Genomic DNA, 24,923 nt, shown 5'->3' with positions numbered 1-24,923 from the left:
CAGGTCAGGGACAAACCTGGGGAGGGGATGCGATGTCGGAAACGGTGCGGCCCTCAGCATGGGCGGCCTCTCATGTCCAAGTCGGTACACGTGCTGGGGGAAAGGAGGGAGAGTCGTCTGGCCAGGGTGGAGGAGAGGGGTGGGGGCAGAGGTCTACCTCCTCCTGCCCCCATCTCTTTTGGGGGCGCAAGGGACCTGCGGGCGGGCGAGGGCGGGACAGGGCCGGCCTCTCTGGCCCTGCTGGGGGGTGGGGGGCGGGTCCCCCAGGAACTGCTCCTCCCGCCTGCCGCTGCTTTAAGAGGCTGCTCCGCGGCAGCAAGCGGGGCCGGTGCCACAGCCGGAACGAGCGGACCGAGCCGAGCGGGCAGGTGCACGGCTGCGGGAGGGCAGCGGCATGACCGGCCACCACGGCTGGGGCTACGGCCAGGACGACGGTAGGCGCAGACCCCGGACCCAGCTGTACTCGCCCCGACTCCCGCGCCAGCCGGTTTCCCCGATCCGCAAGCCCCCACCCGCCAGGCTGGACCGGGACTCCTCTCCCGTGCAGCCCCCCAAACCCGACCCAAGCCCTTGTGCCCCTGCGCCGGGCGCAAAGTCCACCCTGCGCCCGGGCTGGCCCCGCCGCCTGCGAGCGAGCAACCTACCAGCTGAGCGCGTCCTGCCGCCTCCTCCGCGCAGCCCCTGACTGCCCTGCCCGCTGGGCCCCAGGCCCCGACACTCACGCACTCTGCCCGGGCGTGCGCGACGCGTGGAGGTGGCCCAGGGCAGCGGGGGGTTGGTCGCGGCGGAGCGCTGTGCGCGGGTGTCTGTGCGGGGAGCGCGCACGGCGTGTGTGCGGGAACCTCGGGGGAGCTGGGCTCCGCGTGGGCAAGGGCGCAGTGTCCCCGGGAGAGAGTTTCCCCGCTGAAGTGTCCAAGCTGCCTTGTTGGCCGGTACGTGAAGGGAATGGGGTACCTGGGGGCGCACACATGTGTCTGGTTGTCTACGCTGAGCAGGGTGTTTGAGCACATCGGGGTGTGAGGAGTGGGAGCCGGTGGCCCATGCTATCCTCCTGTTCTGACCAGGAAGATTGCTCCTCCATCCTGTCTCAGTTTCCTTAGGATGCAGAGGAAGGAAGAAGAAGCAGAAGGTGAGAGCCAAGTGGCTTGAGTGTGGGTCTGGGACAGGTCAGCTCCCTTTTGGGCCATTTCTTACCAAGCAGGGGTCGGGGTGTGGGGTAAGAGCTTCCCCAGTTCCCCGAGATGAACTAGACATCCCGAGATCCAGGCTGTCAGGAGGGAAACAGCACAGGGCAGGTGGGGGTGGGGAGGAGAGGAAGTGGTGGTGGGAAGAAACTCCCCAGCCCCACTTCTCTCGTGAGAGGCAGTCACTCTGTGAGGGTGGGACGGTCCTGGACTAGTCTGGGGAGATAGAAAGTTGCAATGGACCAGAGGGAGTCAGGGAGGTGTGTGGAGTCTCTGGTCTCCTCTGGGACCCCAAGGAGAAAGGAGCACATTTTGGAAGGGAAACCCCAGATCTGGGCATGCAAGAGCTGGAAACATTCAGAAAAGGGCAACAGAGCCCAGCAGAAATGGAGAAAGAGGCAGAGAAGGGGCAGGTTGAGAGAACCCGTGGGAGATCGTCTTTCCCTCAGTACCCACTCTCGGGTGCTTCCCCCAGAGGCAGAGTCCTCTGATTCCAGCCTTTCTTGCTAGTCCTGCCCACCAGCTCTGAGCATCCAGTGTCCCGTAGGGCCTGCCCTGCCCCTCACCCAGCCAGACCAGGGCTTCCAGCCCAGGGGCAATGAGGCAGGGAAGGACAGAGGACAGAGGTGCCGACATGCGGCAGTGCTCACAGGGCTTCAAAAATAACCCAGCGGGGCCGGGCCACAATTCTGAGTCATCCATTGGGGACACAGCTCTGTCGGCACCTGCTGCTGTTTTCTCAGGAAAACTTAAGAAGCCAAAAAGGGGGAGAAGCACCAGCCGGCAGTAGCTCTAAAAATAGGCTGCATCTCAGGATGTTCCCCAGGGAGATGCTGAGCCTCTCGGCTGCAGATGGAGCCTCTGGGAGGCAGGTGGTGGGTGCCCGTGGGTGTGCATGCAGGTGTGTGTGTGTGTGTGTGTGTGTGCATGGGCATGTGTTTTGCTGTGGTCCCTTCATGCAAACTTGGGTTTCCAATAGGGGGTGTTTCGAGTGAGGGTACATGTGTGTATGCTAGATGTAGTCTGCAGGGCTGTACGTGTGTTTGTACACATGCGTGTTCTGGGCCTAGTGAGCCCAGGTCATCGTGCACATGTGCGTGCACATATGAGGATCTCTACAGACCTGTAGGCACATGCCTGGGGAGGGCAGCTGGGGGTACTACATGCACATGCTGTGTATTTATATTAGTGAGCGCGTGTGCACACACATGTCTGAGTGGCCCTCGGTTCCCTCATCTGTGAAATGGGGATCATACTGGTTTCTACTTTTAAGGATAGTTGTGAGAAGCAAGTATGTGTCACAGAGCCAAAGCTAGACTCATGTGAGTTTCTGCTATTATTGTCACAAACACTCAAAATTGCCTAAAGTGCAGGAAGAGGCGAGATACCTGATAGAGTCAGGTCAGAGACTTCAAACACCTAGCAGCCTCCCTGAGCTATTGTTGGGATTGGGGGTTTGTGGGGACTCACTACTCAGAACTGCCCCTGAGCCTGCAGCTGTGTTATGTTCCCTTCCATGCTTGACCTCTCTGAGCCTCCTGTCTGCACTGGGAGGCGAGTTTTGGTGAGGCCATTTCACAGACAAGATAATGGAGGCTGAGAAGGGAAGTGTCAGAGCAAGGATAGGAACTCCACACTCTGCAGCTCCAAAGCAGGGGCTTACCTCTGAAAGGATGCCCAGGAGACCATCCCCCCTGGGTGTCCTCAGCCTGCAGCCCAGAGATCCTTGCTGGCCTGAGTCCTTGCCCCTCTCCCCACCTGCAGGCCCCTCGAGTTGGCACAAGCTGTATCCCATTGCCCAGGGAGACCGCCAATCACCTATCAATATCATATCGAGCCAGGCTGTGTACTCGCCCAGCCTGCAGCCACTGGAGATTTCCTATGAGGCCTGCATGTCCCTCAGCATCACCAACAATGGCCACTCTGTCCAGGTAGACTTCAATGACAGTGATGACCGAACCGGTAAGTGGCCCCTGCCAAAGCCCTGTACCTGTCCCCTCTGGGTCCTAATCCTGTGTTAGGCAGGTTCAGGAGGGGCAGCATGCTGTGGTCGGTAAGGAAGGCTCCACCTCTCACCAGCTCTAAAGCCTTGGGCTGAGCCTCAGTCTCCTTATGCATAAAACGGGAGCAATAAGACCTACTCTCTAGAGTCATAGAGAGGAAACATGAAAAAAAGAAGTGACGTTTGGAGTTCTGGCATACAGCAGATGTTCAAGAAATGCCAATTCTCTTCCTTCCCTTCCATTTAGTGTTTCAGATCAGGTTTGTTTTCACTCCCTGCCCCATCACTGACCTGCTTTGTGGCCTAAAGCCAAACCCTCCTCCCTGTGTGATCTGGCCAAGCCCAGCAGGGAGAGAGAAGGGAGCTAAAATTTCTTTGTGCCAGGTCCTTTGCTGAAGTCTCAGGTAGCTCATTTATTCCTCTTAAGAACCCACCTCTCAGATGGGCCAGTGGAGTCTTGTGACCTGGGGACTGCCAGAACAAGCCTGATCCAGCTCCAGAGGTCTCACTCTCCAATTCACCTTTCATCCCAAGGTCTGACCATCTTGTGCCAGAAAGAAGCCAGTAGGAACTCGTGGAAGCTCCTTCTAAGACCTCTTTGCCCTGGGATTAGAGTCCAGGTTCTTTCACAATAAATTCCTAGGCAGAGGCCTCAGGAGTGCTGTTCAGGGAAGTGATTTTTGTCCTTATAACCAGGCCTGCATGGGTGAAGAAGGGGGAGGGTGGTGGTGGAGTGGGGTGAGAAGGGAACCTACTGGTTTCCTGTATAAGGAAGTAACTGGTTCTTTGCCCCTCTCTCTCCTCTCCCCACAAATACACTGAAAGCACTCAAGGAAACTTAATTTCAAATAGAAAATCAAAAGGCAGAGATGAAGGAAGCGAGACCTTTCACCAGGAGAGTGATCTTAGTTGCTTAGTCCTGAGTTCCCTGGCATGCTAGGAAAAAAGAGAAAGAGGATCAGTTATAGTTCTTCCTGCAGAAGGGAGGGAGTCTAATAGATCCTCAGGAGAGAAAGAAAGTATTTCCTGATACCGAAGTCTAAGAAAATCACTCAGAGCTTTGCAGAGGGAATATGGGGCTCTAGATGATCCTCGATGACAGTTTATAAAGGCGCAGTTTTTATATGTACTTTCTAACAGCCTACAAAGGGCAATGAGGGCTCCACTCAGATATTAGTAGCTCAGTGAAGGCCACTGGGGTGGGGGAAGGCCCAAGAGGTCATGACTTTGGATCACTGGGCTGGGGTCTCATGTTCAGGCCTGGCTGGAGCTCCCTCCCCTGTCCCCTGCCAGAATTCCCAGGCCTGAGGGTACAGGGAGCCAGTGGAAAGAGGGGTGAGATGGTTGGGGCTCTGCCACTCACCCACTGTGGGTTGCTCTGGAGGTCAAATGGGCTGATGCCCGCAGAGTACCAAGCACACAGCGAGCCCACAGTGGATGGCAGCACACCCTATGGTCCGAACCGAGGGAGCAGGCTAAGGGAGCCAAGCTCAAGGGGTTAGGGAGGGAGTTCCCTCGGGAGACCACACTATGGGGTCCTGGGTGGGGCATATTCAGAGGGTGGGCCCCACACAGACCTATCTCATCTGCTCCTGCCTCCGGGGAATGGGACAGCCCGACTGGAGCCCTGCCGACAGCCACCACCCACAGATTCCCTTTGTTGGCCCCCTAGCATCGCCCAGGAGACAGGCCCTGCTTTCAGATAAGGCAGGGCAGCGAGGAGGGGCTTCTGGACTATCCTGTCCTCATCCTCCTCAAAGGGCCACAGGGGCAAGGCCCTGGCCTGGTCACCTGGCATGGAGGGACCCAGTGGAACTCTGATCCTGGGGCCGTCATCTGATCCAGGGGCTCACATTCAGGCCTGTCTGGGACTCCCTTCACTGCCAGATCCCTTTCAGCTGGAAATTCTATCAGTCTCGGGAGGCCTTGTGCGTGGCCCCAGCTCACCGGGTATCAAGATGAGAAAGTCACAAAACCAGCACAAATGGGGCCCTCCAAAGAGGTCATTTGTGGGGGAGATGGCACTGGTGGAGGCACCTGGGCCTGGCCAAGAAGGTGGGGACCCTCAGGAGCTGGCCTCTTCCTCTGGAGAAACACCAAGTTTAGAGGAGGTTCAATATTCTAGGGAGGCAGTGCAGCCTGGTAATTAGGGGCTTGGGCTCCAGAAATAGGAGATATGAGTTTATACCCTAGCTCAGTGCCTTACTGTGTGACTTTGGGCAAATGCCTTGCCCTCTCTGTGCCTCAGCTTCCTCTTTTATAAAGTACAGATAATAATAGGTTCTGCCCCTGATGGGCTATTATGAGAACTAAACAAAATAATCCTTCTGACCCAGCTCTGGATCAGGGTTCCAGACATGGGAAGCCTAATTGTTGGCAGTAATGGGGGCCTGGGAGACAGGGTTCCAGCCTCCGTGGGAGGTCAGGCAGGAGTGAGGAAGACGGCCAGATGGAGAGCTGTACGCTGTCAGTCCCAGATCTCTCTGCCCCCTGCAGGCTGTCAGGATTCTGCCCTGGCCCAGCTCAAGGGCTGAGGGAGCTGGTGGGGACTGATCCAAGCCCAGTCAGCCCAATGAATTTTCCAAATCAAAAATGTATCCCCTTCCTGGACTGCTGCCCTGGTCCTGGCACTGCCACCCACTGGGCTGTGTGAGTCCTCTCCTACCGATTGCCACACGCCCCACTTCTACCCACAGTGGTGACTGGGGGCCCCCTGGAAGGGCCCTACCGCCTCAAGCAGTTCCACTTCCACTGGGGCAAGAAGCACAACGCAGGTTCGGAGCACACAGTGGACGGCAAGTCCTTCCCCAGCGAGGTAAGGGCCTCCTCCACCTGAATCCTCTGCCACTTGGGGAAGGAGCATGCAGCTGGGTAGTCAGGGGCTGGGGGTGCCCAGGTGGGGCTCTAGAGAGGAGAGGAGGAACACCCAAGACCTCTGGGAGAGACCCCTTCCACCCACCCCCAGCACAGGGTCTTCCACCTAAACCCTGCCCGCTGCTATCCTGATCTGTGTGTCCAGAAAGAGTTTTCAAAGGGCCAATCCAGCCCCATCACACACTTGCTGACAACCACTCAAGGTTGAGCTTGGCATTCAAGGCCCTGCATGAACTAACCTTGCCTGGCCTCATCTTCTACCCAATCTCTTCCCACACTGAGCTGCGTGGGATGAATCCCCTGTCCACATCTGGCTCCTTCATACCTTCAAGTCTTGGCCTATGCTGTTCTCTCTGCCTAGAATGCCTTTCCCCAAAGCTGCCATCTGATAACCCCCTACTTATTCCCGGACTTAACCGTAGGCACGGCCTCCTCAGGGAGGTGTCACCCTGGATGGCCATTCTCTACTTCTCAGCTAGTTCACTGGAAGGCAGGGCCTGAGCTAGATTCTTCTTTGAGTCCCCTGAGGCTCAGGAGAAGGTTGGGCCCAGAATGGGGTAGGTGCTACTGTGGCCTTCTGGGGCTTTCCTGGGCCCCCCAGGATCCCAAGCCTGAGAGGTTTCACAGTCTCCCCCTCCTGCAAAGAGACCAGAAGTCTGCCGGGAATGAGGGAAGCCTGGATCAGAGGTCCCATGGCCCTTTGGAGGTGCTAAGCACCGGACTGCTGTTGTCCCTACAGCTGCACCTGGTTCACTGGAACGCCAAGAAGTACAGCACTTTCGGGGAGGCGGCCTCGGCACCTGATGGCCTGGCTGTGGTTGGCATCTTTTTGGAGGTGAGTGGTGGTTCCCTGGGGCCCGAAGGGGCGTGGGAGGCCTGGCCTGCCCCTAGTTCTGGAACACAGTGGGTTCTGGGCTCACACTGCCCTCTCCCTGACAGACGGGGGACGAGCACCCCAGCATGAACCGTCTGACGGACGCGCTCTACATGGTTCGGTTTAAGGTGAGACCAGGGGTCCGTTCCTCTGGCCCAGAGCAGCCTGATGGGGTGGGAGGAAGAGGCTGGATCACTGAGCAGGCACATCCTCTCCCTCATTCTGGCCACAAACCCTCACTGAGCCCCGCGGTGGGGGGGGGGGGTGGCCAGCACCCAAAGGACCCTGTGCTTGACTCTTCATCAGGATCATGTGGCCTGAGTGGGTATAGGATTGAGAAGATGCTTGTCACATGAATGGTGGTCTGACAAGCAGCACCACTCAGGGCAGCCGAAGGCAAGGGAGGGTGCATAGTGGCCAAAGAGCTCTGGGAACCGCGGTTTTTACATACAAGCAAACGGACGGAGAGGGCCCGGCTAGGCTGGGAGACAGCATCTTGGATCACAGACATTTGCCCATGATTTGCATCAATGGACCATGGAGAAACCTAAATCCTACTGATAGAAATGGGTGGGGAAGCTGCAGGTCTGGTCCGGGTGGGAGGGAGGGATGCTGACTCCCGGGCTCCTCCACCCTGCCCCAGGGTACCAAGGCCCAGTTCAGCTGCTTCAACCCCAAGTGCCTCCTGCCTGCCAGCCGGCACTACTGGACCTACCCGGGCTCCCTGACGACTCCCCCCCTCAGTGAGAGTGTCACCTGGATTGTGCTCCGGGAGCCTATCCACGTCTCTGAGAGGCAGGTGAGTCCTCCCAGAGCACCGGGTGGAGGCATGTGGCACTCAGGGCCCAACTCAGGCAGGGTGACTGTCTCAGCCAGCAGCCCACAGCCTGTGGTCCCACATCAAGGCTCCCTCCTATCTTTTGCTAATAAACTTTTAGATTCTTGGTTGGGAGTTAGCTTGACTCTTAATCGTTAGGACCTAGACACAGGCTGGGAGAGGAGATCCCTGGATCTTGGGACCACCCCTATTCTGTTGGAATCTGAATGCTACATTTGCTAAGTCTTACCTAGATAGGCTTAGAACCAGAACTGGGTGGAGCCAGAGGCCCTTAGTGAATAAGTAACTACAGTTGGGATCCCTAAGAGGTAAACGAGTAGGGGAGATTAGGGACAAGCCTTAGGGGCAAGAGGAGAAAGGTATACAGCTGGCTGGGTAGGGTACGCCAGATGGTGCATCTGGGGTCATAGAGGACCACAGCACTCCCATTCTGCCCTGAACATCTCTTCTGCTTTCTCAAGATGGAGAAGTTCCGGAGCCTGCTTTTTACATCGGAGGACGATGAGAGGATCCACATGGTGAATAACTTCCGGCCACCACAGCCACTGAAGGGTCGCGTGGTCAAGGCCTCCTTCCGGGCCTGAGCTGCCCACCTGCCCAGCTGGCCACTAGGGCACCATCTTCCCAAGGGCTTCCATGTCAGCAGACACCAAACCATCTGAGGCTCCTGCCTGGGGGGTGCTGTGGACCCCTCTTCAGCCAGCTTGCTCCTTGGCCACCCTAGAGGCTTCTTGATGGGACCCTAGAGTCTGGGGCACCCTTCAGCTGCCCGGGGAACAGGAAGGACAGGAGCTGAGCAGGGTCCAAGCCTGGGGCTGCCTCTGTTCTCCAAGACCTAAAGGCCCCTGGGAACCTCCTCTTGTCTTCCCCACTGGCAGTGGCAGCAGTCCTACCCTAAGCTCACACTGTGATGGATGAGACCGAGCTCCCTGGGGCAGGCAGCTGGCACTGCCAGAAAGACTCAAGCAATAATTAGAGGTGGGCAGAGCTGCCCTCTCGGCATTACCTCTTCTGCAGGCCTCTGCCATGTGCACACCTCACTGCCAGGCCATTAAAATCAGCACCCAGCCTGCTGGAGGTGGCATGGCCTTCTCCCTCCGGCCACCTGCTGCCACAGGCAGGCCCTGGCTACAGCTTATGTAGTATCTCCCCTTGTCCCCACCCAGCCACCAAAGCCACCTACATAACCATCCATCCATGTTTAATTAATAAATTCATGTATCCATGCAACAAATACCGATCAAGTGTCTGTGCTGTGTGGAGGACTGTTCTAGGCTTTGGGGAGCCACAGTGCTGAGTCAAGCGCAGTATGTTGGGAGGAATGTGGGCACTGAGCAGGTGAGAGTTATACAAAGGACAGGGCAGGGGATATGGGAGCAGAGGGAAGGGGTAGCCTATCTCATTTGGGGGAAAAATGAAATTCTAGCCAGTATTCCAAAGCAGAGAGAAGAGAACAGCTTGTGTGAGGCAGAGGGAAAGGCAGGTGTGCAGGCTCAGAGGTGAGGGGCAGCCAGTGTGGTTGCGGGGCTCAAAAGGATCGGTGGGGCTAGAGCCCTAGGGAAGGGCCTGGGACTCTCTCTCCAGGCTAACGGGGAGCCATTGAGGGTTTGTCATAGAGGAGCGGCAGGACCGGGCGTGCAAATGGGGAAGATCCCTATGGATGGGCAGGCAGGAGTGGCAGCAAGGAGGAAGTGGTGGCCAGTGTCCAGCACAGAGGGGACACGGTGGTGGAGGGGGGATCAGGGGCTGCATGAGAGAGATTTAGGAGGTGGAGCCCAAGAGATAGCATTTAGCTGTCTGTGAGAGAGAGAGGAGCCCAGGGCATGTCCCTGGGCAGAGTGGGGCCTCCAGGTGGACTAGGAACCCTGGAAAGGAGGTGACGTGTTGGACTCACTGTATTTATGGGGCCCTGGAAGAAAAATTTAAGGAGGCATGCACCCTCAGGCCCTGATCTTGCTCATGCATGAGCCCTGGAGTAGGTGCCTCCTTAAATCTGCACCCTAAGCACCTCTCTTGCTTCACCCCAGTCCCAGCCCAAGTCCAGAGAGCTCCCAAAGGCAAGTTCACAGCTGGGTTTAGATTGCGATCAAGGTAAGACACAGGCAGGTGCAGGTGGCAGACAGTGAGGAGGTTGAGGAGTGGGAGGAGATGAGAAACTGGGACCTCAAATGTACAAACGGTTGTGAGAGGGTAGAAAAGGACAGAGATGTCTGAACACCCTTGAGAAGGAGGCTGAGCTGCAGGGCCAGGTGGGGTTGGTGGATTGTGTCCCCTGCTCACTTTGGCCTCAGCCTCTGTCATTGTCACTATATCAGAAGGGCATTCCCAGGGCACAGGGTACTTTTGGGCCTTAGACCTCTAGCTCTGAGCTCAGAGAAAGGGGAGAAGGGAGAGGCTCGCTCTGTTGACCCCCCCCCTCTACTCCCATGCTCAGGGCAAACCTGTCCCCAGAGTGGGCAGGGGTAGCGGGACAGGAGGACCAGGCCAGACACAGTTTCACCCCTGCAGGCATGCTAGACCTGACTGAGGGGCCATTTCCTCCCTCCACGTTTCAGAGTATGTTGAAAAGTGGGGAGAGTGTCAGCTCATCTTGGAGGCAGGTGGCTGTGGCAGCAGGGAAGTAATACTAGTAACGTGCAGATACCCGGCCCCTCCCTATGATCCAAGAACAGTCATCACCCCCCTTCACAGATGAGGACGATGAGGCCAGGGAGATTAAGTAGGCAAGTGGCAGAGCAGGATTTGAACCTGGATCTGTCCAATAACTCTCCTGCTCTATACCAGAGCGACTGAGCCGAAAGGAGAGAGGGACGGATGTGGTGGCAGCCACCTGGATGTGGAATAATAGCCCCGATGCTTCTGGCTGTGCCAGGGACCTTGTCCAGTCCCTCCCAGGGATGGTGGCACCACAGACCAGGCACTGCAGAGCGCTTGGAAAATGGGAGCTGGTTTTATAATAATTATCCCGAGGCTGCCAAGAATGCTCATTCCCTGAGTCCTTTCCCTTAATTCATTTTTTAAATTTAAAACTATTTTAAAGTCGAAAGTGGCCTCCTTATATTATAATCATGGCACAAGATTTGACCCTATTACATCCAAACGGGATGTCCCAGCTGTATCCTCCAGCAAACTTGGCCTCAAGAGACCCAGGACTGGGTCCTGAGTCCCAAGTCCTCATCCAGGGCAAGGTGGCCTCCTAGAGGTGATGCTGGGCACATTTGGAACACCCATGACAACATGGGCTCTATGTGCTCCCAAGACCCCAGAGTCTCTGGATGGCCGTTGGAGAGATCCAGGCAGGGCTGTGGGCCCAAGGAACAGCCACAGCATGCTGAGACTGTGCCCAGGCCAGGGGCATAGACTTCCTTCCGAAGCACCTCCTGGAGGAGGCAGGCCCTGGGTCCCAGAGTGGGGTGGGCCTCAGCAGGTGGGGTGGCTATGAATACCTCGTCCCTCTGGAGCTCCTTCTGCAGAGGGCTTGCTCCCAACCCCATGGTTACCATTAAAGCTGCTGCTGTAGAAGCCTAGGGGTGTCCCCTAAGGGCCAGCCATGGACACCCACCCACTAGGGAGCTCGTCTGCAGGGATAGTGTTCTATAGCCTGAGCAATGGTTGGGGACAGGGACAGAGATGGGACTGAGGTGGAGGGTGCAAGGTGACCTGACAGAGCTGATGCCTGGGAGGGAGCCACAGCTCATATCTAAGCTGAGAGGGGCTGGAGCAGGGCAGCGGCCTTTTGGCTGCAGCTGGAGCTGGCCTGAGGGTGGGGAGGGAGGTCAGACAACAGTGTCTGCCCAGCCTGGGCATGCTGGGAGCCTCCCATGTCCATGGGTCATGGTGCCAACTCCAAGGCCACCCTCAAAGGCAGAATGTACTGCTGGTTGCTTAAGATTCAGTGGTGGGGTGATATGACTCTTGGAACATGAAGTGTTCTGGCATTTGTACCCCAGCCAGAGGCAGGGCCTGGGAAATGTACCCCTTTTGGAGTCTTACCTGCTCACAGACCCTAGGGCAGACATACCAGGTCATACTTGGGTTTTGTACCACGTGTCACTCAAGCCCTCCGAAGCTTGTTTCCTCCCCTGTAAAATGGAAATGACAGAAAGTGAGCCACGCCTGTAATTTGAAATTTTCTTATAGTTATATCCAAAATGAAAAAGGAAACAAGTTGTTTTCAATAATATATGTCATTTAACCCAATTATATACAAAATATAGCCATTTTAATATGTCATCAATATTTCTTAAAAAGATATTTTTCCATTCACTTTGTGTACTGTCCATGAAATGCTGTGTGTATTTTACACTTACAGTACATCTCGATGCTGACTAGCCATGTATCATGTACTCAAAAGCCATATGTGGCTGACAGTGGTGGCACACACCTATAGTCCCAGCTACTTGGGAGGCCAAGGCAGGAGGATCACTTGAGGCCAGTAGCTCGAGGCTGCAGTGCACTATGACTTGTGAACAGCCACTACACTCCATCCTGGGTGACATTGTGAGATCCCATCTCTAATTAAAAAAAAAAAAAAGCCATATGTGGCTAGTGGTTACCAGATGGGACAGTGCAGCCCTAAATGAATGTCACTCTTTGCAGGGCCATCTGCTGGCAAAGTGTCTGAGAAGGCCCTCTGGCTGGGCCTGCAGCCAGGCAAAGCGGTGGCAGGAATGAGTCAGGTCTGCTCCCAGCCTCTGTTCTCGACAAGAGCAGTCTCAGAATATTTGATGCCAACTTGGCTCCCTCTGCCAGGGCTTTCCGCCCCCAGGAAGCCTCCCTAACCCCCACTCGGCTGCAGCCCGGTGGGCCCTGCCCCAGGCTACCCACAGGACCTTTGCTATTCCACCAGGACAAAGGCCAAGACCCTCCTTCAGCCAGGAACTGACCACAGGAGAGTGTCAGGAGTCAGGGGAGGTGGCGGTGTCCTGAGAAGGGTTCTGGCTTGATGGAGGGGACTCGATTGGCCTGGGAGGCTTTCCTGGAGGAGGGCCCCTGAGCAATGAAACTGGCATCCCAGGACGGAGGCTGACACCTCAGCTGCAGGGAACATTTACCAGACAGAGAAGAGAAAGGCCTGGCTCTGGCCCAGCATGTATTGACAAAGAGGGGAAGTGTGGCTGGGGACACAGGGGCTCCCAGGTGCTGGAGACTTCAAATGCCAGGCAGAGCTTTTCCCTCCCTTCCAGGGGCCATGAGGGCCACTGGAGATCTAACACAGGGGCTGAGGACATCCTGGGTTGGAGGAAGAGGACTCTTCCTGAGGCTCAGAGAGCACTGGGCATCATGGAGCCCGAATCCAACTTCTAACACGGGGCCGAGTGTGAGTTCTGGCAGGTACATTTCATCAGCCCCTCCTTTGGCCCTCCTTTGGCCCTGTGAAGGGAGACTCAGGCCTGGGCCCTGGCAGTTTCTGTTCGGCAGTCTATGAGTCCAATCTAAATCCCTCCACCTGCAACCCAAGTGTTTTTGTCTTCAGCGACCTGACAGGGTGAGCAGGTGGCTCCTTTATTCCCAACAGCGGCCGATAACTGGAAAAGCCACCCAACCCCCCAGGCCTTTCTTTGCAGATCAATGTGACAGGAGAATTTGAGCAGCCCACTTGGGACCAGCATTGCAGGAAAGGCCTTGGGGCACATGGGCCCCAGGGTCATCTGGGCTCCCAGAGGTCCCTTAGGTGTTCAGGAAGAACTCGAGGCTCTTTCTCCTCCTCTTCTCTCAGTTTCTGCTCTGACCATGGGTGTCTGGGCATGGGAGTCGCCAGAGGCTCCCCCAGGGAACTGGGCAGTGGGACCTTGCTACTGCCGATCCTGAGTGTTCAGGAGTAGGGTTTGAGGGTGCAACTTCTTCAGCCGGAGGAAGCCAAGGCAGGGATCAACAAGCCACCCAGGGGATCCAGGACATCTGCACTGACCTCACTGTACAGATGGAACAGCTGAGGTCCAAAGAAGGGACACAGTCTGCTGAGGTGAGCTGGCTGAGAGCTAGGATTTATGACTCCTAGTCCAGTGCTCTTCAGTCTATCAGGAGAGCCTTGTGTCTCAGCAAGACCCTCACCCTAAATAACTCCCTGCTAGCCTGTCGTGGTGCCTAAAATCCTGCCATTGGAGCTTCATTGCTCACAGGTCCTTTGATGAATGCAGGTGCCTCTGGGAGCGGCACACAGTCAGTTACACCTTGTCGGGGAATGATTTTTGTCACCCCCTTTTCAGTCTACTGTGTGACCTCTTTTCTAGGCCTCAGTTTCCCCATTTGTAAAATGTGTCAGTGGGCGGCCTGAAAGGCCTCGCAGACTTCCTAGAGGCAGAGCCACACTCATGGCCAAGCTAGGGGGCAAAGAGCTCTGCATCTCAGGCTATGAGTCACCCCTACGTGTCCCCTAAACTGAAAGGGGATGTGGCACTGGGCCAAAACACAGCAGGGGCCGATAACTGGAAGAGCTCCCCAAGCCCCCAGGCCTTTGCCCGTCAATGTGACAGAAGAATTCGTGGGCTGAATTTCCCAGAAGCCCAATCTAATGGGGGCCCAGCACTAGATTTAATTGATTTACAGAAAATAGAGACATTCTATGTTTTTCACATAGCCAAGTCCATGAACCATGACCCATACGACAGCAAGGTCTATACTTTGGGAGAAGTCAATGCTTGAAAATGATTTCTCTCCTGGAGGGCAGGGCTCTAATGGTGTAATTCCAGGCAGGCGCAGGTGAGCTGAAAAGATATTTGGGGGGCAGCCAAGCCCTCAAAGGTCTGGCCCCAGCACTAAATCCAGAAGCCTGTGGTTTCTGGGGGCAGTGGAAAGGACCTGGAGGGGAACCCCTCACACCCGTGCAGCTCTGGTCTGCTGGGTGTGGAACTGCTCGCATGCACCCTTTGACCCTGGGCTGGGGGTGGAGAGCTCAGCGCCAACCTGGCTGCTTTAGCCGGCGCCAGTGGCAGCTCTTAAAACTCCTGGGAGTTTGTTTGGGTCAGGGCATCACTATCTAGCTTTACAGTCTTTGGGGCGCCTGCCTAGAGCCTGGCACCCCCTGAGGTCAGAGGTCATGCTATAGAAATGTAGAGACATGCCAGTGAGCAAAACTAAACCAGAGGGGGCCTGGGGAGAGGAGAAAAGAAAGTCAGTTGTCTGTTAGCAGACAAGAGCCTAACCAACCTCAGCCAACTTACCAAGCCCTGGCTGTAAGTTGAGACCCCTAGAGATGGACCGTCAGCACAGAGGCACACAAACCCTGCCATGGCCGCAAACTTCAGTCTTTGCTGCCTTCCTGTTCTGCCCCTTTTCACACTGGAAACTGGCCTTGCAGCTATTTACATTGAGAAATGAATGGCCAACACAGGAAAAAAGGTTTTTGGCTGGGCACGGTGGCTCACGCCTGTAATCCTAATAGTTTGGGAGGCTAGGGTGGGACGATTGCTTGAGGCTGGGAGTTCAAGACCAGGCTGGGCAACATAGTGAGACCCCATCTCTACAAAAAACAAAAGTAGAAAAATTAATCATGTGTGCTGGCCCACATCTGTAGTCCTAGCTACTTTGGAGACTGAGGCAGGAGGATCTCTGGAGCCCAGGAGTTTGAGGTTGCACTCTAGCCTGGATGACAGAGTGAGACCTTGTCTCAAAAAAAAAAAGTTTTTTCCTTTTAACTTTTTAACATAATTTCAAACTTACAGAAAAGTTGAAAGAATAATATACAAAACCCTATAGACTGGTCACCCAGACTCCCCATTTTATCACATTCGCTTAATCCTTCTCTTTTCTCTCTTCATATCTATATGTCTATATCTATATCTATGTTTTTGAACCGTTTGAGAATACGTTGCAGCCATGAGAGCCTTTAACCCCTAGATACCTCAACATTTTTTTCTTAAAAACAAGGATATTCCCTTATTTAACCACAGTACAAGAATTAAAATCAGGAAATTAACATTGCTACAGTAATATTATCTAATGTTCCATCCCTTGCTCAGATTTTGCTAAATGTCCTAACAATGGCTTTTATAACAACAATAACAATGACATCCCAGGCCATGCATTGCATTCAGCTGTCACTTTACTCTCCCTTTATCTGGGACAGTTCACCAATCTCTTTTTATTTCATGATACTGATATGGTTGAAGAGTTACTGGTTAGTTAGATTGTAGTTAGGTAGTAGGATGTTCCTCAAATTGGGTTGTTTAGTGTTTTCACATGAAAAGATTCAGATTATGTACTTTTCTTAGGAATATATACAAAAAAGACCCCATGTTGTTTTTGGTGTGTCATATCAATAGGTACCTGATGTTGATTTGTCGCTTTACTGGTGGTATTAGCTTTGATTTTAATTTTTTTAATTGAAGCATAACATATATACAGAAAAGTACATGCTCTTGATGAATTTTCACGACCTGAACACACCAGCGTAACGAGCACCTGGATCAACAAAAGTGCACCCCAGACCTCCCACATCCCCACCAAATTGCTACCTGCTCAAAGTAACCACCATCTCGACTTCTAACAGCATATTACATTGGCCTGGCTTTGAACTTCCAGTACATGAAATCATTCATTTCAGAAACCTCCCAAGTTTCTGGATTTTTTTTGCCTATATTATGTTTGTGAGATGCTCAGAGTCTTTTTTTTTTTTTTTTTTTTTTGAGGTAGAGTCCTGCTCTGTCACCCTGGCTAGAGTCCCGCAGCTCACAGCAACCTCAAACTCCTGGGCTCAAGCAATCCTTCTGCCTCAGCCTCCCGAGTAGCTGGGACTACAGGTATATACCACCATGCCCAGCTAATTTTTTTCTATATATTTTTAGTTACCCAGCTAATTTCTTTCTATTTTTTAGTAGAGACAGGGCCTCACTCTTGTTCAGGCTGGTCTCGAACTCCTGAGCTCAAGCGATCCTCCTGCTTCGGCCTCCCAGAGTGCTAGGATTACAGGAGTGAGACACCACGCCCGGCCAGACTCTATTCTTTATATTGATAAACGTAATGCCTCCCATTATGAGCCTGAAATGAAATTTAAAGAAAATCTAACTTATCTCTGCACATAATTTCAAAAAAATCAGTTTGGTGTCTTGGCTGTAATATACGGCATCAAAGGACAGAAATTTATAACATATAATAAGGTATATGTATTTATATAAACAGAATTAAAATTGAATTTATATATGCAAATAATGTAATTTTAATAAAAATAATATGCACATCAGTATGTAAATGGTGGGGCACAATGACACTAAAGATGTCATGAGGTCTCTGGTATTTGTTCCCATATTTTGAAGCTACACAACATGGCAGCTACAAACGCATCCTAGGCAGACAGAAATGAGTAACTTTGCCTCACGGTGTGATTTTCCTAGATGGTAATGACTCCTGGTAAAATTAGAAACAACTCAAAGGACTATCTTCCCTCATTGTACGTGACAATCACATTCTTGGGAAATTTGCTATATATTAAAACTGTGCAAAAATTACTTTGTGTTTCCACATAAAATGAAGCAAGGTTCTAGATTCAAATGATGATAGACAGATTGGTCACCTGTCTGAACATCCACATGGGACATGCAAAGGTTGAGCAGGACTCAAACAATTCTTTGTTGTGGGAAACTGCTGGAAGACTCCTAGCACCCCTGACCACCACAAATGCTAGGGGTCTCCCCAACCACGTGACAATCCCTCCCGGATTCCCCAAATGCTCTCCAGGATGGTTCCCCCAGGATGGCTCCTGGGGGAACAGGCTGGGCTCAGGGGGCACAGGGTGGAAAGACCCCGTGTGAGCCTTGCTGCCCACAGCCCAGGGCACCCTGCAGGGCATCTACCAGGACCTGCGCTTCTCTGGGCCCTGCACAGAGATCTCTTCCTCAACTGCCCTGGGCCCCCAGGAGCTGTACCCCCACACAGACAGCGGGGGCCTTGTCATCCACAGCCCCTGTAGGGACCTCCATGGACTGAGAACCCACCTAAGTCACACACCAGAAGGATTAGGGGGCTCTCACATATGTAATTGTAATGTAATAGTATATGTAATATAAAAATGATACGAAATGGTACTGAACTGAAAGAGGAAGGGTAAGTAGCTCTGATTTCTGTCATGCTGTTTTGTTCTAATAAAATGTCAAATAAATTATTTTAAAGCACCCGCCTTTGATGCCCCTGAGAACATGCTCCGTGTGTCTGCGGGGTGACCCATCAGTGAACACCGTCCATGGATTTACTCATTAAGTCAGACCTAAGACCTTTGTATGTGGATGCGATTCTTATTCCCATTTCGCAGGTGAGATATGGAGGACCAGATTGGTTAAGACATTTGCTCTGGGTCACACAGCCGGGAGTTGCTGGGGCCAAGATCAGTCTACCTCAGAGCCCAGTCTGAGCCTGGACCATGCTCTAGACCCCTAGCAAGAAGTTAGCTGGCCTCCGCATCACTTGCCACATCGTGCCAGGACAGTGTCAGTTCCTGGTGATAAGCCAGGCTGTGGAGGGGCAGGTTTGGGCCCCACCAACAGCGCCCCCCATCCCACAGGCAGGCACACACACACCCTCCCTCCCTCCACCTGCTAGAGACGCCGCTCAGGAGCTTCCGGCAGTCCGTTTCCGCCCCCCGGTGGCCAAGTGTAAATCTGCAGCTTGGCCTGTGGCCCAGCCTAGGCAGTAATCCATCAGTGGGGGGCCTGAGCCTGTCTATGCTGGGAAAGACCCTTGCACAAGTTACTACTTGTCAACTATTTCACTTTTTTTTTTTTTTTGATACAGGGTCTCGCCCTGTCACCCGGGCTAGAGTGCAGTGGCGTCATCATAGTTCACAGCAACCTCAAACTCCTGGGCTCAAGCGATCCTCCTGCCTCAGCCTCCCAAGTAGCTAGAACTACAGGTGAGCACAACCATGCCCGGCTAATTTTTCTATTTTTAGTAGAGATGGGGTCTCACTCTTGCTCAGGCTGGTCTTGAACTCCTGAGCTCAAGCGATCCTCCCGCCTCGGCCTCCCAGAGTGCTAGGATTACAGGAGTGAGACACCACGCCTGGCCAGAGCCTATTATATATATTGATAAGTGTAATGCCTCCCATTATGAGCCTGAAATGAAATTTAAAGAAAATCTAACTTATCTCTGCACATAATTTCAAAAAAATCAGTTTGGTGCCTTGGTTGTAATATACGGCATCAAAGGACAGCAATTTATAACATATAATAAAATATACTTATATATACATAATTAAAACTGAATTTGTATATGCAAATAATGTAATTTTAATAAAAATAATATGCACATCAGTATGTAAATGGTGGGGCACAATGACACTAAAGATGTCATGAGGTCTCTGGTGTTTGTTCCCGTATTTTGAAGCTACACAACATGGCAGCTACAAAAGCATCCCAGGCAGACAGAAATGAGTAACCTTGCCTCACGGTGTGATTTTCCTAGATGGTAATGACTCCTGGTAAAATTAGAAACAACTCAAAGGACTATCTTCCCTCATTGTATGTGACAATCACATTCTTGGAAAATTTGCTATATATTAAAACTGTGCAAAAATTACTTTGTGTTTCCACATAAACTGAAGCAAGGTTCTAGATTCAAATGATGATAGACAGATTGGTCACCTGTCTGAACATCCACGTGGGACATGCAAAGGTTGAACAGGACTCAAACAATCCTTTGTTGTGGGAAACTGCTGGAAGACTCCTAGCACCCCTGACCACCACAAATGCTAGGGGTCTCCCTCAACCACGTGACAGTCCCTCCAATATTCCCTAAATGCTCTCCAGGATGGCACGACAAGTCCAGGGGATGGGAGGGGAGGCCACGGCAAGGGGAGGAGCACCAGAGCAGGGCAGCAGGGTAGAGACTGGGTATGGCCTGAAGGAGGTAGAAGCCCAGCTGGGAACATGGATGAGGACTCTGAGCTGGGGCCTCCCCCGTAGCCAGCTCCTGGGGGAACAGGCTGGGCTCAGGGGGCACAGGGTGGAAAGACCCCGTGTGAGCCTTGCTGCCCACAGCCCAGGGCACCCTGCAGGGCATCTACCAGGACCTGCGCTTCTCTGGGCCCTGCACAGAGATCTCTTCCTCAACTGCCCTGGACCCCCAGGAGCTGCACCCCCACACAGACAGCGGGGGCCTTGTCATCCACAGCCCCTGTGGGGACCTCCATAGACTGAGAACCCACCTAAGTCACACACCAGAAGGATTAGGGGGCTCTCACATATGCAATTAAATATAAAAATGATACAAAATGATACTGAACTGAAAGGTAACCATAAGGAAGGGTAAGTAGCTCTGATTCCCGTCATGCTGTTTTGTTCTAATAAAATGTCAAATAAATTATTTTAAAGCACCCGCCTTTGATGCCCCTGAGAACATGCTCCGTGTGTCTGCGGGGTGACCCATCAGTGAACACCGTCCATGGATTTACTCATTAAGTCAGACCTAAGACCTTTGTATGTGGATGCGATTCTTATTCCCATTTCGCAGGTGAGATATGGAGGACCAGATTGGTTAAGACATTTGCTCTGGGTCACACAGCCGGGAGTTGCTGGGGCCAAGATCAGTCTACCTCAGAGCCCAGTCTGAGCCTGGACCATGCTCTAGACCCCTAGCAAGAAGTTAGCTGGCCTCCGCATCACTTGCCACATCGTGCCAGGACAGTGTCAGTTCCTGGTGATAAGCCAGGCTGTGGAGGGGCAGGTTTGGGCCCCACCAACAGCGCCCCCCATCCCACAGGCAGGCACACACACACCCTCCCTCCCTCCACCTGCTAGAGACGCCGCTCAGGAGCTTCCGGCAGTCCGTTTCCGCCCCCCGGTGGCCAAGTGTAAATCTGCAGCTTGGCCTGTGGCCCAACCTAGGCAGTAATCCATCAGTGGGGGGCCTGAGCCTGTCTATGCTGGGAAAGACCCTTGCACAAGTTACTACTTGTCAACTATTTCACTTTTTTTTTGTTTTTGATACAGGGTCTCGTTCTGTCACCCGGGCTAGAGTGCAGTGGTGTCATCATAGTTCACAGCAACCTCAAACTCCTGGGCTCAAGCGATCCTCCTGCCTCAGCCTCCCGAGTAGCTAGAACTACAGGTGAGCACAACCACGCCCGGCTAATTTTTCTATTTTTAGTAGAGATGGGGTCTCCCTCTTTCTCAGGCTGGTCTCCAACTCCTGAGCTCAAGCGATCCTCCCGCCTCGGCCTCCCAGAGTGCTAGGATCACAGGCATGAGCCACCCCACCCAGCCTATTTTAAATATTTTTGCTGTTATTCCTGCTCCTGCTTCACGGGTGCCCCAAGCTCTTGCTTCCTCTGCTGGCCAGGGGCTCCAGGACTGGGCAGAGCAGGCAGCTGGCCAGTGCCACCGAGTACCACTGGACTACCAGAAAGAAGACATACATGGACGGCTGAGGCAGTGGCCTTACTGTTCCCCAAAGGTATGGAGGATAGAGGAGTGCATTCCAGACAACAGCAGGGGCAAAGGCCTGGGGGAAGTTACATGGAACTGAAGGCTAGTGTGAGAAAAAAGTGGAATTCAATTTGACCCAGTCTCCAGTATAGCTGGGGGATGAGGGTGCCCTGATTACAGTGACAGGTCCTAGTTCTTCAGACAGAAATAGCTCTGGAGCAAGGGAAAGGAGGACAGCTCCGCTCCCACACCCCATACTTCCCCCTGCAGCCACCACACAGCTGGGGGAGGGTCTACCCCCCAGCATACGTGGGAATGGCTGCCCCCACTCAGCAGATGGAGAAATGGAGGCACTAAATTTGGTTGGGGTCCCTTGCGCAAGTCAATGGCACATTCAGTCAATGGTAGCTCTAGGGTTCTTGTGTCTGCCTGACCCAAGACCTGGCCTTTAAACCTTCACATCACATGGGGTACCCTGTGCCAGCGGAGGCTCTTGTTTCTTGGGAAAGCAGGTGTAAAAAATGGTCAGGGGCTTTGCACTTTGCACGTGAGCCTCAAGACCGAAGTGACCCCCTGGTCTTCAGCAAGGAAGAAAAAATACCCAGTTTGGATTCTCAGTCTTCTCCAGAGAAGTGGGTCGTTCAGGTGGAAGTTTGTAGGGTTTGATTATTGCTATTGGCTGATTAAAGAATGTCTGGCTTCCCATGAGTGTGTTTGAAATAAACTAGCCCTGCATTTCCCATAGGGATGGGAGAGGGGAGGGGACCGGGCTCAGACAACACCCATACATTGTTAGCACCCACGGAGTGAAGGCAATGTTTGGGTATATTTAAATCACAGTCTTTACCTAAAGATGACTGAACAAAAACACAGCACGGGGGGAGGCTGTCTTCCCTGGAGAAGTGTGCAGGAGTTCGCCCTCTGGCCTCAGAGATGCCCGGACTGGCCCGTCAGACTACGGAATAAAGGACGGTGGCTTGGCTAGGGGTCAGAGAACAGGGCCCAGACCCATCCCAGCCACGAGTTTAAAGTGGGACCCTGGGGAACTTGGAGAAGTCAGGTCAGGTCTCTGGATTTGATTTTATATTAATGCTTTAAAGAATGGATATCTTTTCTTTCTTTTCTAGAGGGGAAAAAAAAAAAAGAATGGATAGATGGGTGTCTCACAAAGTCCACAGGTTCTGCCAGATGTCACTAGCTTTTACAGCAAAGAGGATGGAGGTTGGTGGTGAAACATTTGGAAGGGCTGCAATGAAGTTAGGTGGATTCCTTTTACTGCAGGACTTTTCAGAGCCTTGACTAAGCCACTGGGCATTGTGAGCCTCTCCCGATGGTGGGTAGTGGGCTCTGGCCCCTTTTCTCTCAGATCGTTTTATGGGGTTGTGGTCCACAGAGCACACTTTAGGAAAGCAGGGGTGAGATGTCCTCTCATGTCCTTGCCAGCCCTGGCCCAAGGATTGAAGACGGGGCAGGCAGGAGGCCCTGGCCATAGAATCCAAGGCCTTCCTCTGGCCCCCAAGGCAGGACCTTTGCCCAAGCTGTTTTCCCTCCATGGAATGTTTTCTCCCAGACAGAGCCGAGGCTTACTCCCTAACTTCCTTCAGATCTCTCCTCAAAGGCTGTCTTACCTAATTTTAACGCCAAGCTCGGTGTCCTGTTCCCCAACAGGGGGTCTCTCCTCAGGCCGAGGTGGGGTCACGGCTGCCGCGGGGGGCCCAGGGGCTGACACCCTCCATCCCGCCCCTGCGCGGAGCCCACGGCGCCTCTCCGGCTCGCCCCGGCCGGGGCTTCCCTGAGAGTGGCGGGGAGGGGTGCTGGGCACTCGCGGTTTCCTGGACAGCTACCGTTTCACTGTGGTCACAGGCTGGGGCTCGAAGGCCACTGCTCGCTGCGCGAACAGACGCCGCGGTCTCCCGGGCAGCGCCCCCTGCCGGCAGCCTCCCCGGCAGCCGCGGCCGCAAGCGCGCTCCTCCTCTAACTTCCTCTTCCCCACCCCCAGACTCCTTGGGCTCTTCTCCTGCTCTCCAAACCTACTTTCACGGAAGGATATGAGTCATTTGCAAATGGGAGTGCAAAGGACAACCACACAACTGTCCTTCCAAGTAGTTTTACAGAGACTCAGAGAGGAAGTGAGCGGCCCCGGGTCACATAGCAAGTAGGTGGCAGAGCTGGGCCTCAGGCTTGGGACCCCTAGAGCAAGCTTCAGCTTTGGCTCTAGCTCTAGAAGCTTAACGTAACAATTTTGAGGTCTCCTGACAACCTGGTAAGTCTGTTAGCGCTGTCGCTTCAGGGCAATTTCAGAAAAGGGCTGAAGAATGATTTGTATTTTTCAAAAATCCCCAAGCCTTTGTCACTAGCACAGCCTCAAGACTTGCTAAATGGTCCCTGAGCTTACTGCTCTACAGAGATTCGTAGCCATTCCCTCTGAAAGAAAGGGGGCCCTGTCGGGGTGGGGGGGGTGTGCCCAGGTGTGTGGTCAGTCTGGAGAGGACAGTGCCAGGAAAAGTCTGGTTGGCTACAAGGTGGTGAAGGTAAATCACTTGATTTGGGATGGCACTGGGACAATTGTCTCTGGGACAATTGTCTCCGGGACAATTGTCTCCGGGCACAGATGTACTCAGACCAGCAAGAAGGCTCTTCTGGGGAGTGACAATGGCACAGAACTGCTGCAAGGGCAAGCTCTTCCGCCTATTGGCAAAGAACAAAGACACCTGAGGTTTTTATACACTCTCCCAGATATCAGGTTACAGTTTTGATAGACAGAAACTGGCTGCCACCACCTCAGGTCCTCCTGACACAAGATCATCTTCAAATTCAGCTTTCCTAACATTCCATAGAAAGTCTTGTCTGTATACCTAAGGAATCAGGGGACTTTGCTGGAATCATCCAAGAGAACCATTTCCCTACCCCAGTCACTCATCTGGCTGCTTTTAAAATAACTTTGCTCCCCCCCCCCATTACACAAGTTATGCCAGATGGAGTAATGTATATTTATTATAGAAAATTTGTAATGTTCACCTTTGTCTCTTTAGGATAAATGAAAAGAAGTGGAATGAGTGGATGAAAGGTATGCCCATTGGGTAGCCTTAATTTACATTCCCACCTGCTGAGATACCAACTCACCAACATTAGGTATGTAACCTATATTTTAATATTTGTCAGGTTGATTGACAAAAATCAATACGTCATTTTAATTCCCATTTCTCTGGTTTTGAGTGAGGCTGAATATTTTTACATAGTTTCTCCAAAAATGCCAGTTGAGCTGTCTGTTCCCTTTCTCAAGGGAGAAATAAGTCCTTTTCCTTCATTTTTTTTTTTTCCTGTAAGACCTTGGGACAAGGAAGCCTTGAGAGACCAGATGAGGGGACTTTGGCTGGCCATCAGATATAGAGTGACTGAACTGGTTATGGCCTCTAAATGAAAGTTCCAGTGCAAACAAAATCCTCAGGGGTGCATTTTTACTTTGGAAGTGGGTGTGTGTGGTAGCTTAGAAAAACTCTGAGGTTTCAAACTCAGTGGAGTGATGTAATTCTTCTCAGGAAAGTGGCGGGGGCAGCCATCTGTGTGTCTGCAGTAGTCAGCCCAGTGCCTAACACACTGTGGGCACCCAGAAACGCCTGCAGATTGAGTAATTTAACCCTGCTGCCTCTGTCCTGAAGACAACTTTTGTAATCCCAAATGAACTAGCTGTGCAAAAAAAAAAAAAAAGGCTGGTCCGAAGGTAGTGAGTTATCTCACCTGATTGTTCACAGTCAGTTACAGATTGAACTCCTTGTTCTACTACTCTCCCCCCTCC

The 24,923-nt window shown here is 53.0% G+C and overlaps 2 protein-coding genes across 3 annotated transcripts in view; one reads left to right on the top strand and one right to left on the bottom strand.

The window, feature by feature from the left end:
- Positions 1–22,981, bottom strand: part of NAE1 (NEDD8 activating enzyme E1 subunit 1) — a 54,201-nt gene extending 31,220 nt beyond the window's left edge. The window contains exons 1-2 of the mRNA XM_045533582.1: positions 22,756–22,981; positions 11,766–11,854 (exon numbers count right to left, since the gene is read on the bottom strand). Of these exons, the coding sequence (XP_045389538.1) occupies positions 11,766–11,791 (26 nt within the window). The 5' untranslated portion in view covers positions 11,792–11,854; positions 22,756–22,981. The remainder of the gene's footprint in view (positions 1–11,765; positions 11,855–22,755) is intronic.
- Positions 287–9,006, top strand: CA7 (carbonic anhydrase 7). Of its 2 annotated transcripts, none has more exons than XM_045533583.1 (7): positions 287–434; positions 2,949–3,146; positions 5,883–6,001; positions 6,800–6,895; positions 7,000–7,062; positions 7,578–7,733; positions 8,234–9,006. In XM_045533583.1, the coding sequence occupies exons 1-7, from the start codon at positions 395–397 to the stop codon at positions 8,354–8,356; spliced, it is 795 nt and encodes a 264-aa protein (XP_045389539.1). In that variant the 5' UTR covers positions 287–394; the 3' UTR covers positions 8,357–9,006. The 2 variants fall into 2 exon arrangements, with proteins under 2 accessions (XP_045389539.1, XP_045389540.1); XM_045533584.1 differs by lacking the exon at positions 287–434 and adding an exon at positions 631–932.
- Positions 22,982–24,923: the final 1,942 nt, after the last annotated feature.

Source organism: Lemur catta, chromosome 20 (assembly GCF_020740605.2).
Source record: "Lemur catta isolate mLemCat1 chromosome 20, mLemCat1.pri, whole genome shotgun sequence".
Taxonomy (NCBI): domain Eukaryota; kingdom Metazoa; phylum Chordata; class Mammalia; order Primates; family Lemuridae; genus Lemur; species Lemur catta.
Note: the sequence above shows the minus strand (reverse complement) of the source record. Positions and strands in the feature narration are given on the sequence as shown.

Coding starts and splice junctions, on each gene's coding strand:
- CA7 (XM_045533583.1), top strand. CDS start 395: ATGACCGGCCACCACGGCTGGGGCTACGGCCAGGACGACG. Junction 3,147..5,882: donor TGACAGTGATGACCGAACCG/GTAAGTGGCCCC, acceptor TTCTACCCACAG/TGGTGACTGGGGGCCCCCTG. Junction 6,002..6,799: donor GCAAGTCCTTCCCCAGCGAG/GTAAGGGCCTCC, acceptor TTGTCCCTACAG/CTGCACCTGGTTCACTGGAA.